This window comes from Schistocerca serialis, chromosome 6, assembly GCF_023864345.2.
Source record: "Schistocerca serialis cubense isolate TAMUIC-IGC-003099 chromosome 6, iqSchSeri2.2, whole genome shotgun sequence".
Lineage (NCBI taxonomy): Eukaryota > Metazoa > Arthropoda > Insecta > Orthoptera > Acrididae > Schistocerca > Schistocerca serialis.
This window is the reverse complement of record NC_064643.1, coordinates 652,826,166-652,841,107: the sequence shown is the minus strand read 5'-3', so window position 1 is coordinate 652,841,107 and position 14,942 is coordinate 652,826,166. Positions and strand designations below refer to the sequence as shown.

General features: G+C 42.2%; 1 protein-coding gene across 2 annotated transcripts in view; it reads right to left on the bottom strand.

Annotated features, from left to right (window-relative positions):
* Positions 1-14,942, bottom strand: part of LOC126483900 (GPI ethanolamine phosphate transferase 1) — a 272,222-nt gene that overhangs the window by 44,389 nt on the left and 212,891 nt on the right. For both annotated transcript variants that reach the window (XM_050107168.1, XM_050107169.1), the window contains exon 11: positions 1,234-1,445. In XM_050107168.1, coding sequence (XP_049963125.1) covers positions 1,234-1,445 — 212 coding nt within the window. The remainder of the gene's footprint in view (positions 1-1,233; positions 1,446-14,942) is intronic.

Genomic DNA, 14,942 nt, shown 5'->3' with positions numbered 1-14,942 from the left:
TTGTATGCCCTAAATATTTTACTGGAGACTCACATTTCCTGGGAAGATTAATTGATGCTGAAATAATTGATGGAGGTGGTGGTGGTTAGTGTTTAACGTCCCGTCGACAACGAGGTCATTAGAGACGGAGCGCAAGCTCGGGTTAGGGAAGGATGGGAAGGAAATCGGCCGTGCCCTTTCAAAGGAACCATCCCGGCATTTGCCTGAAACGATTTAGGGAAATCACGGAAAACCTAAATCAGGATGGCCGGAGACGGGATTGAACCGTCGTCCTCCCGAATGCGAGTCCAGTGTGCTAACCACTGCGCCACCTCGCTCGGTGAAATAATTGATGGAAGTATGCACAATACGTTTGAAATCAAGTCATGGAATTCTTGTCAATACTGTTCCAACCAAAAGTTTGATTCTTCAACACTGCTTTAGTCATCGTTTCAGTTGGCTACTGCGAATAGTGTGTGCTATGCCACCTTCAGTGACTTATTCACATAAATTACAGAACATCAGACAATAACATGGATATAATTTTTAAAGTGTATTTCTGCCTGATGATAAACAAACTTATAAGTAAAATAAAATAAAATTCCAGAACAAAAGGATTTATTCTCACTGTTTAAAAGTCAAATCAGTTTAAGTCAAATCACACTCTTTTTAAAACCAAGATTGTCCATTAACAGGTCATTTGCAAACAAACCACCTATGACGTAACAGAGCATAATGGCAATAGATCTCATCTCACACAGCCTCACCTCTCCTGCCCTCTATATCTTATCAAGAAGCACTTCAACCTACAACTTACAGTGGCCATGGTGATGCCACTAGTCTTCTGTAGAGGTGACTTCAACTTTCATAAATACAGCCTGACAATGCAAATTGCACTACTTCATGAGAGCTTGCCTTCTGAATCTGACTTTTTAGAGTGCTAATAGTTGTTGGGAGTATTTGCCCACCATTGGTCTGAATCAACATTTCAGAGATAACCCCTTAAGCATGAAACCCATTATTTATTTCTCTTTCCTTGCAGTGCTGACTTGCTCCAACACAATAAAAATAGATAACGACTTCAAAAATTACCTCATATTCATTACAGGCATAGCCAAAAGATGTCAATGACTTCTGCACAACATAATGTTTACTACTGATTTTCAACACAGCATTATATTTTTGAGAATCTTTTGACAGGTTTGGTTACAACTAAAAACAGAAACACATTTTAAAACTATAATCTTTACTTACTAAACAATAGCCATGATATAGCTTGATTAAAAACTGGTAAACCAGTTTTTTCTCCAAGGCTAGATGATATGTGGTGGATATTCCATACAGTTGCAGTCAAAAGCAACAGGAGGAACAAATAAACAAAGTTCCTGGTACACTTCTCACTATGAGATTTGAAGTAAAATGTGCTGCATACACCAAACAGCACCCACAAGACACCAGACAAAAGCCTGAAACAAATGAATCTCACAGAAAATTGTTACTGAATTGTGAAGAGCATTAAGCTACAGAATATATTGAGAAGAAGTTGTCTGTCTTTGAGGTTTCATGGCCCTTAGTAAAATAATAGTAATAGTAAAATAATTAGATATTTGGTCAACAGTTCTAAAACATTAAAAAATGGGAAAATACAGTCTTGTTTAAAATTGTAACAGTCTACTTATCTTACTCACCCACACATTCATAGTGTAACACAACCTGTAAGATACTGTAAATTTGGTCAAACGTTTCAAGACTTTTTTTTGCAAAAGAACAGGGATAATACAAGAACAAAACTAAAATAACTATAAAGGATGTGACTTCCTCATACAATTTAATGCAGGGCAATTATTGTATTTTTTAATAAAGAACAATAAATTTCTAGTACTACCAAAACAACAGCAAGGTACCAACCCACAATGCTACTTACTACAACACAAACTGTAAAACAGAATCTGGCAAGTAACTATTTTACCCCTTTAAAACAAAATAAATTAATACACTACCACTGCCACAGCTTGGATTTCACCCTAATGTGAACTGTCCTGACAAATCGAAATATTATCTTAGACAACTACTTCAGCTTATGAACACATGTATTCGTGGTTTCATTAGCCCATGGGAGTTATTTCAGCAGAGTATGAAAGAGAGAAGCTAATTATTTATAGTCTTTTTATTACCTCAAATAACTTACCAGATGTAACTTAAAACTACTACAGTTTCAGCAATGACCCATCAGCACAATTTTGAGTCATGCTGGTGACATTATTCACCAATTCCAGAAGATTCAAACATGTTCAAACACGGCCAGTTGACTGGACAACATCCAGTTTCCCTACATGAGCATCCATCTGGCTGGATTTTTTTCAGGTACTGTTCTTTCTGGCAATGGTATCCAGATTATGAAATGGTCACTGAATTGTAGATCACTGATGCTTTCCCACTGAGAAGTATGTGGGCAGGATGGAGACCACAATGAAAGATCAACAGCAGAGGATGATCTTACAGCCACACTAAAGGGTGTGCTCTGTATCCTGCTCAGAAGAAAAGTATTTTCTACGGACAAGAGGCTCTCAACAGCTGAAACCTGGGGCAGGTATTGCAGAGCCCAAAGCACATAATGTTTATCAAATTCCCCACAAAGCAGGAAAGGGTGACAGAACAACATGATGAGATCAGTGAGAGCCTCTTGGTAAACTGGTTCACTGGCAGCAGCGTGGGGGGAGGGGGGGGGGCTGGGATGAGGGAGGGGCAGGGCAAAGTGGAGAGTGGTATAGATTATCTATCTGGCCACAGGCTCCTTAGCACAAGGGATCAGATAATATGGAATTTGTTTCTTGTTCCTGTCACTTACAGGAATTATTTTCTGAGCTGAAGGTTGCAAGGTTATTGTTGTTGCAGCTTGCATGGCTATCAATGTACATATTTGAGCCTCTTTGCAAAAAAAAAAAAAAAAAGAAAAAAAATGCCTCTTTTGACTTAACAATGAATTCTGTGTGAGTAATTTTTAAGTGGTCAAATGAATGAGAATTTGTTTCTGGTAGTAACCATGAACTGAACTGAAGATATGTAGGTGTGCTGAGTCATTCATGCTTTTATGGAAATGAAAATTCATGTCATGATTGAAAAAATGGCTTATGATTTGTGATCTGAGAAAGCAGAAGGACTGATGAGATTGGAAATTTATTTAAATGTTATGCCATACAGAAATGTGCAACTTGTTTGCTTATAAAGAAGAACAAGATACATGAACAATAAAACCAACTGTTAGTCGCAAAGGCTGATCCTGTTAATGAACTTCTTATTCACAGTATCCCCTGTCTGGAAGAAAGGAGTAGTTGTAGTGGAAGTCAGGAGAATTACAGGTTTATGGTGGGGTCCCTGAAGCCCTTTTGCATTGAGCAGGTGTTATTGCTCCAAAATGATACATCCATCCTACTTACAGTGTTTTTGGGAGAAGAACTGGAAATTATTCTCATTTCATGAGCAGCTAGGTTGATTCAAGAAAATTCAAGCTTATCTGAGGAAACATGAAATAAATAAATTGTGACAGGCAGCCCATATGAAGCTTTCCAACAGATTAAGACTGGGTGCCAGACCAGGACTCGTACCTGGGAACTTTGCCTTTCATGGGCAATTGCTCTACTGACTGAATTATCCAACATACATTGCAACACTAGCGTTCCCAGAAAAATGACATTTGGAAGGTAGCAGGTAGAATACTGGCACAGTTGGTCTGCAAGGGTGGGTCATGAACTGTGCTTTGTTAGTTCAGCCTGTAGAGCACTTGCCCCACACGGTCTTAATCTGCTAGAAAGTTTCAAATCAATACACACTTGACTACACAGTGAAAATTCATTAAGATACCCCATAGGTTGCCTGCTAATTACTGTTTTAGGTGAACTGCTATCCGCCCCATTAGTATGTACCTTTCAACATTGTCTTCAATTATTTCTTTTAAAAATAAAGGGTTGTGCCTGTACCACTTCCACAACATGCATCACTTGTCACTACTGATGTCACCTCCTTACTGATGACACCTCCTTGTATATCACTATTACCAATGCACATGGCCTGCCTACTGCTCAACATTACTTCAGCCAGTGTCCACCTGATCCCAAACCTACGACAATCTTCCTGCTCACTTTAATCAACACTATACTTCCGACCAAATGCTTTACCTTTGAGGGGCAGGCATACAAACAGATCCGGGATACAGCCTTGGGAGCCATGATGGCTCCTTCTTACACCAACCTTTCATGGGTTTTCCAGGGATCCATATACCTTCAGCTTCTGGACTGGTTTAGATACATTGATAACATCTTTGCCATATGGACTCAGGGTGAGGCTGATCCATTGAAATTTTTGGAATCTCTAAACACATTCTCCCAATTAAATTTCACATGATCCCATTCTGAATCTCATACCACTTTCCCTGATGTTGACCTCATCCTCACTGAGGGTCAGCTGAAACATTTTTTTCACCTTAAACCCATGAACAAACAACAGTACTTACATTTTTTGACAGCTGGCATTCCTTTCATGTCAAATGTTCCCTCCCATACAGCCTGGGGAACTTGAGATAAACATATTTGTTCAGATGCAGACTCTTTACAGCAGCACACCACCATTCTCATCTGAGCCTTTCTCTACACAATTATCCCACCAGCCTACACTGAAAGCAGAATTCCTGGGCTATCACATCCAATCCTGGTAGTGTTGATCCTTTCACAACACAGCTTAGATGTACAACTCTTGTCACTCACTGCCTGCCTGGTCTTGAATGTATAAATCAGCTACTTCAACAAGGCTATGACTCCCTAAAACCATGCTCATTCTGTCTGACATTCTGCCCGCACACCTAGAATAGCTTTGCATAAGCCCCCTATCTCTGCAATGTCCTGGTCAGACTCTGTGCTCCTTCTGCACCCATTTCCCTACCCTATGGCTCCTACCCCTATGACCATCCACTCTGTAGGACTTGTCCAATGCAAACTCTTACCACCACCTATACAGCCCCTGTAACTGACTAAACTTATACCATCAAAGGGAGAGTCACCTGTGAAATGACCATTGTCATACTCTAGCTATTACGTAAACACTGTTCAGCCTTCTACATTGGTGTGACTACCACTAAATTATTAGTTAAGATGAATGGACATAGGCAGAGGGTGTATACTAGCAACACACAATTTCCGGTGTAAGGCATACTCTGAAACATGATAGTCGTGACCTCAGTGCCTGTACCACCACATGTGCCATCTGGATTTTCCCTCCTGACACCAGTTCATCAGAATTCCATAGGTGGGAACTGACATTAAAATATGTGCTTGGTTCTTGCCATCCACCTGGCCTAAATTTACATTAATTTCTGTGGTCTCAGCATTTCTTTTCCATAACTATTCCTTCTCTATATTTTTTATTTTCGACCTGTCTATTTTTCCCCATGTATAATGCATTTAGCTGTCCATTCTTATTGAATCAGACACAAAGTTTTTACAGTAATTTCTGTCTTGCTTATTACCCTTTCTTCCATCTTCAAGTTCTCAGGTTTTCAGATCTTGCTCAGTACAGGCACCAACAATCACTTTTTCCTCTTCATGCCATCCAGTAAGTCTCCCCTGATTTAGGGTTATGGGGAACTTACCCATAACTCTCCCCATTCCTTAAACCTTGCCAGTCCTTTTCCTTCATCCTTCTTTCTTTCCTTTCAATCTTTCTGCCAGAAGAAGGCACCACTGGCTCCAACAGCTCGCACACATCCATACCTTGGCAAGTAGCTTTTTTTGTCTATCCTTATTATATTATAAATCTGTATTAGGTAATCCACAGCTAATGCAAATGAAACACTATAGCTTATAGAGGACTGGTAGTGCTGATCAGCCTCCACCTCATGAGCTCTGTGTTTACCAAACCTGAATTCAGCCATTAAGATTGAGCTACTCCAGGTACTTGCCATTAAGAATGATCCAAGAGGCACATGTAGCTTGCAAAATGTGAGATATCTGTTAGTTTGTGTTTAAGATGGTACCCCTACACAATATATTTGTATCCAAAGTTGGAAGAATACTGCAGAGTAGTTGCAGTAAAAAGATATATATTCATCTCTTTGATTTGAAATTTCACTTAATCACTATTTCTTACATGACTTGACTCCTACTTCAAGCAATGGAAAATCCAGGATGGAATGTAACAGTATTGTGAAAATAAAAGTTGCTACTCACCATATAGAAGAGAAGCAGAGTTGCAGATAGGCGCAACAAAAAGACTGTCACAAATATAGCTTTCGGCCTGTAAGGCCTTTGTCAGATTTAGATAGCAAACACACACCCATACGCACTCATGCAAACGCAAATCACACACACATGACTGCAATCTCAGGCAACTAAGGCCACACTGCGAGCACCAAAACTGGTGCATGATGGGAGTGGTGACTGGGTGGGGATTAGGAGGAGGCTGGGGTGGGGAGGGGAAGGGATAGTAGGGTAGGCATGGTCGACAGTGATGTGCTGTTGGGGAGCGTGGAGGCACGAATGTGGAAAGAGAGTAGGGCAGCTATGTGTAGTCCGGAGGTTACACAGAGGGAGTGGAGAGGTGGGGAGGGGGGACAGTGGAAAATGAGAGAAGTAAAAAGACTGGGTGCAATGGAGGAATGAGGGCTGTGTAGTGCTGGAATGGGAACAGAGAAGAGGCTAGATGGGAGAGGACAATGACTAACAAAGGTTGAGGCCAGGAGGGTTTCCGGAACGTAAGATATATTGCAGGAAAGTTCCCACCTGTGCAGTTAAAAAAAGCTGGTGTTGGTGGTAAAGATACGCATGGCACAGGCTGTGAAGCAGTCACTGAAATGAAGGATGTCATGCTTGGCAGCATGCTCAGCAACAGGGTGGTCCACTTGTTTCTTGGCCACAGTTTTCGGTGGTCATTCATGTGGACAGACAGCTTGTTGGTTGTCAAGCCCACATAGAATGCAGCACAGTGGTTCCAGTTTAGGTTTTAGATCACATGACTAGTTTTACAGATAGCCCTGCCTTTGATGGGATAGGTGATGTTTGTGACTGGACTGGAGTAGGTGGTGGTGAGATCATGTATAGGACAGGTCATTCATCTATGTCTATTACAGGGTGATGAGCCATAAGTAACAGGTTGGGAGCAGGGGTTGTGTAGGGATGGATGAGTATATTGTGTAGGTTCAGTGGACATTGGAATACCACTGTGGTAGGGGTGGGAAGGATAGTGGGCAGGACATATCGCATTTCAGGGTATGGCAAGAGGAAGTCGAAACCCTGGCAGAGAATGTAATTCAGTTGCTCCAGTCGTGGGTGGTACTGGGTCAGGAGGGGAATGCTTCTCTGTGGCCAGGTGGTGGAAGATTGGTGAGAGATAGGAAAGATAAGGCACGGGAGATCTGAGTTTTGTACAAGGTTGGGAGGATGATTACAGTTTGTGAAGGCTTCAATGAGACCCTCAGTATATTTCGAGATGGACCACTCGTCACTGCAGATGAAGTGGTGGTCAACATCTAGGAAGGTTTCTTGTTGGGTCGAGTAGGAACAGGTGAAGCAAATGGAGGAGAAGTTGAGGTTCTGGGGCAATGTGGGTAGGGTGCCCTCACCCTCAATCGAAAACGCAAAGATGTCATCAATGAATCCAAACCAGGTGAGGGGTTTAAGATTCTGGCTGTTTAGGAAGGGTCCCTCTAGATGGCTCATGAATACATTGGCATAGGATTGTGCCATGCAAGTGCCCATAGTCGTAACCCTGATTGTTGTTGTTGTTGTTGTTGTTGTTGTTGTGGTCTTCAGTCCTGAGACTGGTTTGATGCAGCTCTCCATGCTACTCTATCCTGTGCAAGCTTCTTCATCTCCCAGTACCTACTGCAACCCACATCCTTCTGAATCTGTTTGGTGTATTCATCTCTTGGTCTCCCTCTACGATTTTTACCCTCCACGTTGCCCTCTAATACTAAATTGGTGATCCCTTGATGGCTCAGAACATGTCCTACCAATCGATCCCTTCTTCTAGTCAAGTTGTGCCACAAACTTCTCTTCTCCCCAATCCTATTCAATACCTCCTTATTACTTATGTGATCTACCCATCTAATCTTCAGCATTCTTCTGTAGCACCACATTTCGAAAGCTTCTATTCTCTTCTTGTCTAAGCCCTTATCGTCCACGTTTCACTTCCATACATCGCTACACTCCATAGAAATAGTTTCAGAAACGACTTCCTGACACTTAACTCTACACTCGATTTTAACAAATTTCTCTTCTTCGAAACGTTTTTCTTGCCATTGCCAGTCTACATTTTATATCCTCTCTACTTCGACCATCATCGGTTACTTTACTCCCTAAATAGCAAAACTCCTTTACTACTTTAAGTGTCTCATTTCCTAATCTAATTCCCTCAGCATCACCCGACTTAATTTGACTACATTCCATTATCCTCGTTTTGCTTTTGTTGATGTTCATCTTATATCCTCCTTTCAAGACACTGTCCATTCCGTTCAACTGCTCTTCCAAGTCCTTTGCTGTCTCTGACAGAATTACAATTTCATCAGTGAAAATCAAAGTTTTTATTTCTTCTCCATGGATTTTAATACCTACTCCGAATTTTTCTTTTGTCTCCTTCACTGCTTGTTCAATATACAGATTGAATAACATCGACAAGAGGCTACAACCCGGTCTCACTCCATTCCCAACCACTGCTTCCCTTTTATGCCCCTCAACTCTTATAACTGCCATTTCGTTTCTATACAAATAGTAAATAGCCTTTCGCTCCCTGTATTTTACCCCTGCCAACTTCAGAATTTGAAAAAGGAGTATTCCAGTCAACATTTTCAAAAGCTTTCCCTAAGTCTACAAATGCTAGAAATGTAGGTTTGGCTTTCCTTAATCTAGCTTCCAAGATAAGTCGTAGGGTCAGTATTGCCTCACGTGTTCCAATATTTCTATGGAATCCAAACTGATCTTCCCCGAGGTCAGCTTCTACCAGTTTTTCCATTCGTCTGTAAAGAATTCGTGTTAGTATTTTGCAGCTGTGACTTATTAAACTGATAGTTTGGTAATTTTCACATCTGTCAACACCTGGTTTCTTTGGGATTGGAATTATTATATTCTTCTTGAAGTCTGAGGGCATTTCACCTGTCTCATACATCTTGCTCACCAGATGGTAGAGTTTTGTCAGGACTGGCTCTCCCAAGGCTGTCAGTAGTTCTAATGGAATGTTGTCTACACCCGGGTCCTTGTTTCGACTTAGGTCTTTCAGTGCTCTGTCAAACTCTTCACGCAGTATCACATCTTCCATTTCATCTTCATCTACATCCTCTTCCATTTCCATAATATTGTCCTCAAATACATCGCCCTTGTATAGACCCTCTATATACCCCTTCCATCTTTCTGCTTTCCCTTCTTTGCTTAGAACTGGGTTTCCATCTGAGCTCTTGATATTCATACAAGTGGTTCTCTTTTCTCAAAAGGTCTTCTTAATTTTCCTGTAGGCAGTATCTATCTTACCCCTAGTGGGATAAGCCTCTACATCCTTACATTTGTCCTCTAGCCATCCCTGCTTAGCCATTTTGCACTTCCTGTCGATCTCATTTTTGAGGCATTTGTATTCATTTCCGCCTGCTTCATTTACTGCATTTTTATATTTTCTCCTTTCATCAATTAAATTCAATATTTCTTCTGTCACCCAAGGATTTCTACTAGCCCTCGTCTTTTTACCTACTTGATCCTCTGCTCCCTTCACTACTTCATCCCTCAAAGCTACCCATTCTTCTTCTACTGTATTTCTTTCCCCCATTTGTGACAATTGTTCCCTTACGCTCTCCCTGAAACTCTGTACAACCTCTGGTTTAGTCAGTTTATCCAGGTCCCATCTCCTTAACTTCTCACCTTTTTGCAGTTTCTTCAGTTTTAATCTACAGTTCATAACCAATAGATTGTGGTCAGAGACCACATCTGCCTCTGGAAATGTCTTACAATTTAAAACCTGGTTCCTAAATCTCTGTCTTACCACTATATAATCTATCTGAAACCTGTCAGTGTCTCCAGGCTTCTTCCATGTATACAGCCCTCTTTTATGATTCTTGAGCCAAGTGTTAGCTATGATTAAGTTATGCTCTGTGCAAAATTCTACCAGGCAGCTTCCTCTTTCATTTCTTACCCCCAATCCATATTCACCTACTACGCTTCCTTCTCTCCATTTTCCTACTACCGAATTCCAGTCACACATGACTATTAAATTTTCATCTCCCTTCACTACCTGAATAATTTCTTTTATTTCATCATACATTTCTTCAATTTCTTCGTCATCTGCAGAGCTAGTTGGCATATAAACATGTACTACTGTAGTAGGCATGGGCTTTGTGTCTATCTTGGCCACAATAATACGTTCACTATGCTGTTTGTAGTAGCTTACCTGGACTCCTATTTTTTTATTCATTATTAAACCTACTCCTGCATTACCCCTATTTGATTTTGTATTTATAACCCTGTATTCGCCTGACCAAAAGTCTTGTTCCTCCTGCCACCGAACTTCACTAATTCCCACTATATCTGACTTTAACCTATCCATTTCCCTTTTTAAATTTTCTAACCTACCTGCCCGATTAAGGGATCTGACATTCCATGCCCTGATCCATAGAATGCCAGTTTTCTTTCTACCGATAAAGACGCCCTCTTGAGTAGTACCCGCCCAGAGATCCGAATGGGGGACTATTTTACCTCGGAAATATTTTACCCAAGAGGACGCCATCATCATTAACCATACAGTAAAGCTGCATGTCCTCGGGAAAAATTACAGCTGTAGTTTCCCCTTGCTTTCAACCGTTCACAGTACCAGTGCAGCAAGGCCGTTTTGGTTAGTGTAACAAGGCCCGATCAGTCAATCATCCAGACTGTTGCCCCTGCAACTACTGAAAAGGCTGCTGCCCCTTTTCAGGAACCACACGTTTGTCTGGCCTCTCAACAGATATCCCTCCATTGTGGTTGCACCTACAGTACGGCTACCTGTATCGCTGAGGCACGCAAGCCTCCCCACCAACGGCTAGGTCCATGGATCATGGATGATAACAATGGTCATATGAATAATGGATTTAAACAGAAAGATCCACAAAATCTCCCATTAAAGCTGGACTGGTATTACATTAATTATCAAATGAAAAATATTATCCACATAGAAGGAAAACATTGAAATGAACAATTTTATGAGAATACTAGGTTTATGTAGTGGTAAAAAGATAATTATAGCACTAATGGAAATTTATGGATGGAGCAATACATAAAGTAAGGGAATGGTAACCCTCACCTACAGCAGATCGATGCATGTGGCACAGGAACACAAAGCAGAAAACATTGTTCTCTGCTTTCAACACACAACACAAAACGGCATTTAAGTAGCAAAGCTAGTGTGAATGCTGTCTTCTGTTGTGTGTTTCTGTGCTCCACGCATCAAACTGCTAAAAAGATAATTACCTTAAAATAACTGCAAGTTTAGTTTCAGTTTGAATGAAGTGTTATTATTTCCTATGATCATTTTCTTTACAGTAAACAAAAGCTGTGAATGTAACCGTATTTACTGATTGTTTGTAGGTAATGCCTTCATAAGAGAAGTACTGTGGGTGTGGAAATAGTTGGTCATAGCAAATAGGAAGGAGGTAGTTAGTTTGGAATCTGTCGGGCATTGGGAAAGGTAGTGTTCAATAGTGGTAAAGCCCTGGGCATTAAGGATCTTAGTGTAAAGGCAGGTGTCATCAATAGTGATGAGCCGGGCACCATGTGGTAAAGGGACAGGAGCTGTGGAGAGTTGGTGGAAGAAATGGTTGTCATCTTTTATATAGGAGGGTAAGTTCCAGGTATTAGGTTCAAGGTGTTGGTCTACGAGAGCATAGATTCTCTCAGTGGGGGCACTGTAACTGGCCACAATGGGGCAACCTGGGCAGTTGGGTTTATGGATTTTATGAAGCATGTAGAAGGTGGGAGTGTGAGGAGTGGTAGGGGTGAGTAGGGAGAAGGACTCCTGGGAGAGGTTCTGGGAAGGGCCTAAGGATTTGAGGACTGACTGAAGATCCTGCTGGATTTCCGGAATGGGGTCACTGTGGCAAGATTTGTAGGTGGATGTATCTGACAGATGACTGAGTCCTTCTGCAGATAGTCCTTGCGCTTCAAAACAATAGTGGTGGAGCCTCTATCCACAGGTAGGATTATATGATCAGGATCAGTTTTAAGATAGTGGACTGTGGTTCTTTCTGTGGTTGTAAGGTTAATCTGCATGGTGAAAGATTTGGGGAATGATGGTGAGGCAAGGTTCGAGGTTAAGAAATTCTGGAAGGTTAAGAGTGGGTGATTTGGGTGCAGTGGGTGTGGATGACGGTTGGACGGAGGAGTGAACTGAGTTAGGCAGGGTTCAACATCGGTCTTTGGTCAAGTCTGATTTGTAGGGTTGGTGGCAAAAAAGTGTTTCCACTGTAGGGACCAGGAGAAGGAGAGAAGGTCTTTAACAAGTCTTGCATGACTGAATTTGGGAGTGGGGCAAAAAGTGAGGCCTTTGGAAAGGACTGATATTTCTGTGGGGCCAAGGCTTCTGGAAGGAAGGTTAAAGACTATGTTTTGGATCTGTTTAGGTTCTAGATTGTGTGCGGTGGTGGGAGGGAGTTTTGGAGGGTGGGGTAAATGTAGTAGGTCTGCAGGATGGAGTTTGTCAGCTATGAGGGGACGTGGAAGAGGTTTGGAGGTTTTTGTGGAGGGGGTGGTCAGTGGTACTTGAAGGTGTGAGGAGGAAGTGAGCAGGATGGAGAACTTTTTGAGGTGTGTCTGTGCATGATGCTCTAGTCCATAGAGGGCAAGAGTTTCAATGCGTGTTATGGGTTCCAGGTATTTGGGATTGCATTGCAGGAGAATTTTGTGGATGGAGAGAAGATACTGCAAGGTGGTTTGGGTTTGGTTGATATGGTTGTGTAGGACTATGTTTGTGAGGGCTAAAGACTGGTGGAATCCAAACAGATAGAGGTCATTGTGGAAGGAGGGATGGTGGCCGGAAATGGGTAATTTGATGGTAAGGCCATTTGAGGGGGATTCCATGAGTCAAGCAACAATGCAGGAACAGTATGTGGGACTGGGTTCTGTCTAGGGATAAGGAAACTTTTCTGTATTGACGCAGATGGAAGGAGCAAGGATCTATGGTGGAGGAAAAAATGTGAAAAAATATGTGAGCAACACAGAATTATGTCCAAAAAAATACCCAAAAAGACACCCAAGTACATGTGAAAAATCACGAGAAGGATGAAACGGAGGCAACAGGTGGAAACAATTTGAAATCTGTGGGAGTCAACGACAGTAACAGGTGAATACTCACTAAAATTGGTGAGAAGTCACAATGAGATGAAAAACGATATAAGTAATATACAAATATATTTTACTGTGGGTAGCGGGATGGATAAGTATGAAGAAGGGGTATGGCAGATGTAACTGGATGAGGTGGAATTAGTGGGTCAAACTGGGATAGAACTGAGAAAGAACCTCTCCCTGGAGTCCATCTCTCTACTCATCCCTTCCACTCCCCGCACTCCCACCTTCTACATGCTTCCTAAAATCCATAAACCCAATCACCTGGGATGCCCCATTGTGGCCGGTTACTGTGCCCGCACTGAGAGAATCTCTGCCCTAGTAGACCAAAACCTTGAACCTATTACCCAGAACTTACCCTCCTATACAAAAATTACCAACCATTTCCTCTACCGACTCTCCAAAGTTCATGTCCCCTTAACATATGTTGCCCTGATCATCACTACTGATGCCACCTCCCTTTACACTAAAATCCCAAATGCTCATCGCCTTACCATTACTGAACATTACCTTTCCTAAAGTCCGACAGATTCCAAACCAACTATCTCCATCCTAGTCACCGTGACCAACTACATCCTCACCCACAATTACTTCTCCTTTGAAGGCATTATCTACAAACAAACAGGGGTATGACTATGGGCACCTGTATGGGACAATCCTATGCCAATGTATTCATGGGCCATCTAGAGAGATCCTTCCTAAACAGCCAGAATCCTAAACCCCTCACCTGGTTCAGATTCATTGATAAGATCTTTGCGATTTCGACTGAGGGTGAGGACACCCTATCCACTTTGCTCCAAAACCTCAACTTCTCCTCTATTTGCTTCACCTGTTCCTACTCAACCCAACAAGAAACCTTCCTTGATGTTGACCTCCACCTCATCTGCAGTGACGAGTGGTCCCTCTCAAAATATACTGAGGGTCTCATTGAAGCCTTCACAAACCTGTCCTATACATGCTCCCACCACCACCTACTACAGTCCAGTCACAAACATCACCTATCCCATCAAAGGCAGGACTACCTGTGAAACCAGTTATGTGATCTACAAGCTAAGCTGCAACCACTGTGCTGCATACTATGTGGGCTTGACAACAAACAAGCTGTCTGTCCACATGAATTTCCACTGACAAACTATGGTCAAGAAACAAGTGGACCACCTTGTTGCTGAGCATGCTGCCAAACATGACATCCTCCATTTCAATGACTGCTTCACAGCTGTGCCATATGGATCCTTCCCACCAACACCAGCTTTTCTGAATTGTACAGGTGGGTAATTTCCCTGCAATATATCATATGTTCCTGTAACCCTCCCGGCCTCAACCTTCATTAGTAATTGTCCTCTCCCATCCAGCCCCTTCTCTGTTCCCATTCCAGCACTACACAGCCCTCATTCCTTCATTGCACCCAGTCTTTTAACTTCTGACATTTTCCGCTATCCTCCTTCCCCACCACTCCGCCCCCTCTGTCTAATCTCCCAGCTGCACATAGCTGTCCTACCCTCTTTCCACTTCATCCCTCTGTGCTCCCTAACAGCATGTCACTGTCTGCTACGCCTACCCTACTATCCCTCCCCCTCCCTGCCCAAGCTGCCTCCTTAACCCCACCCAGTCGCCACTCCCATC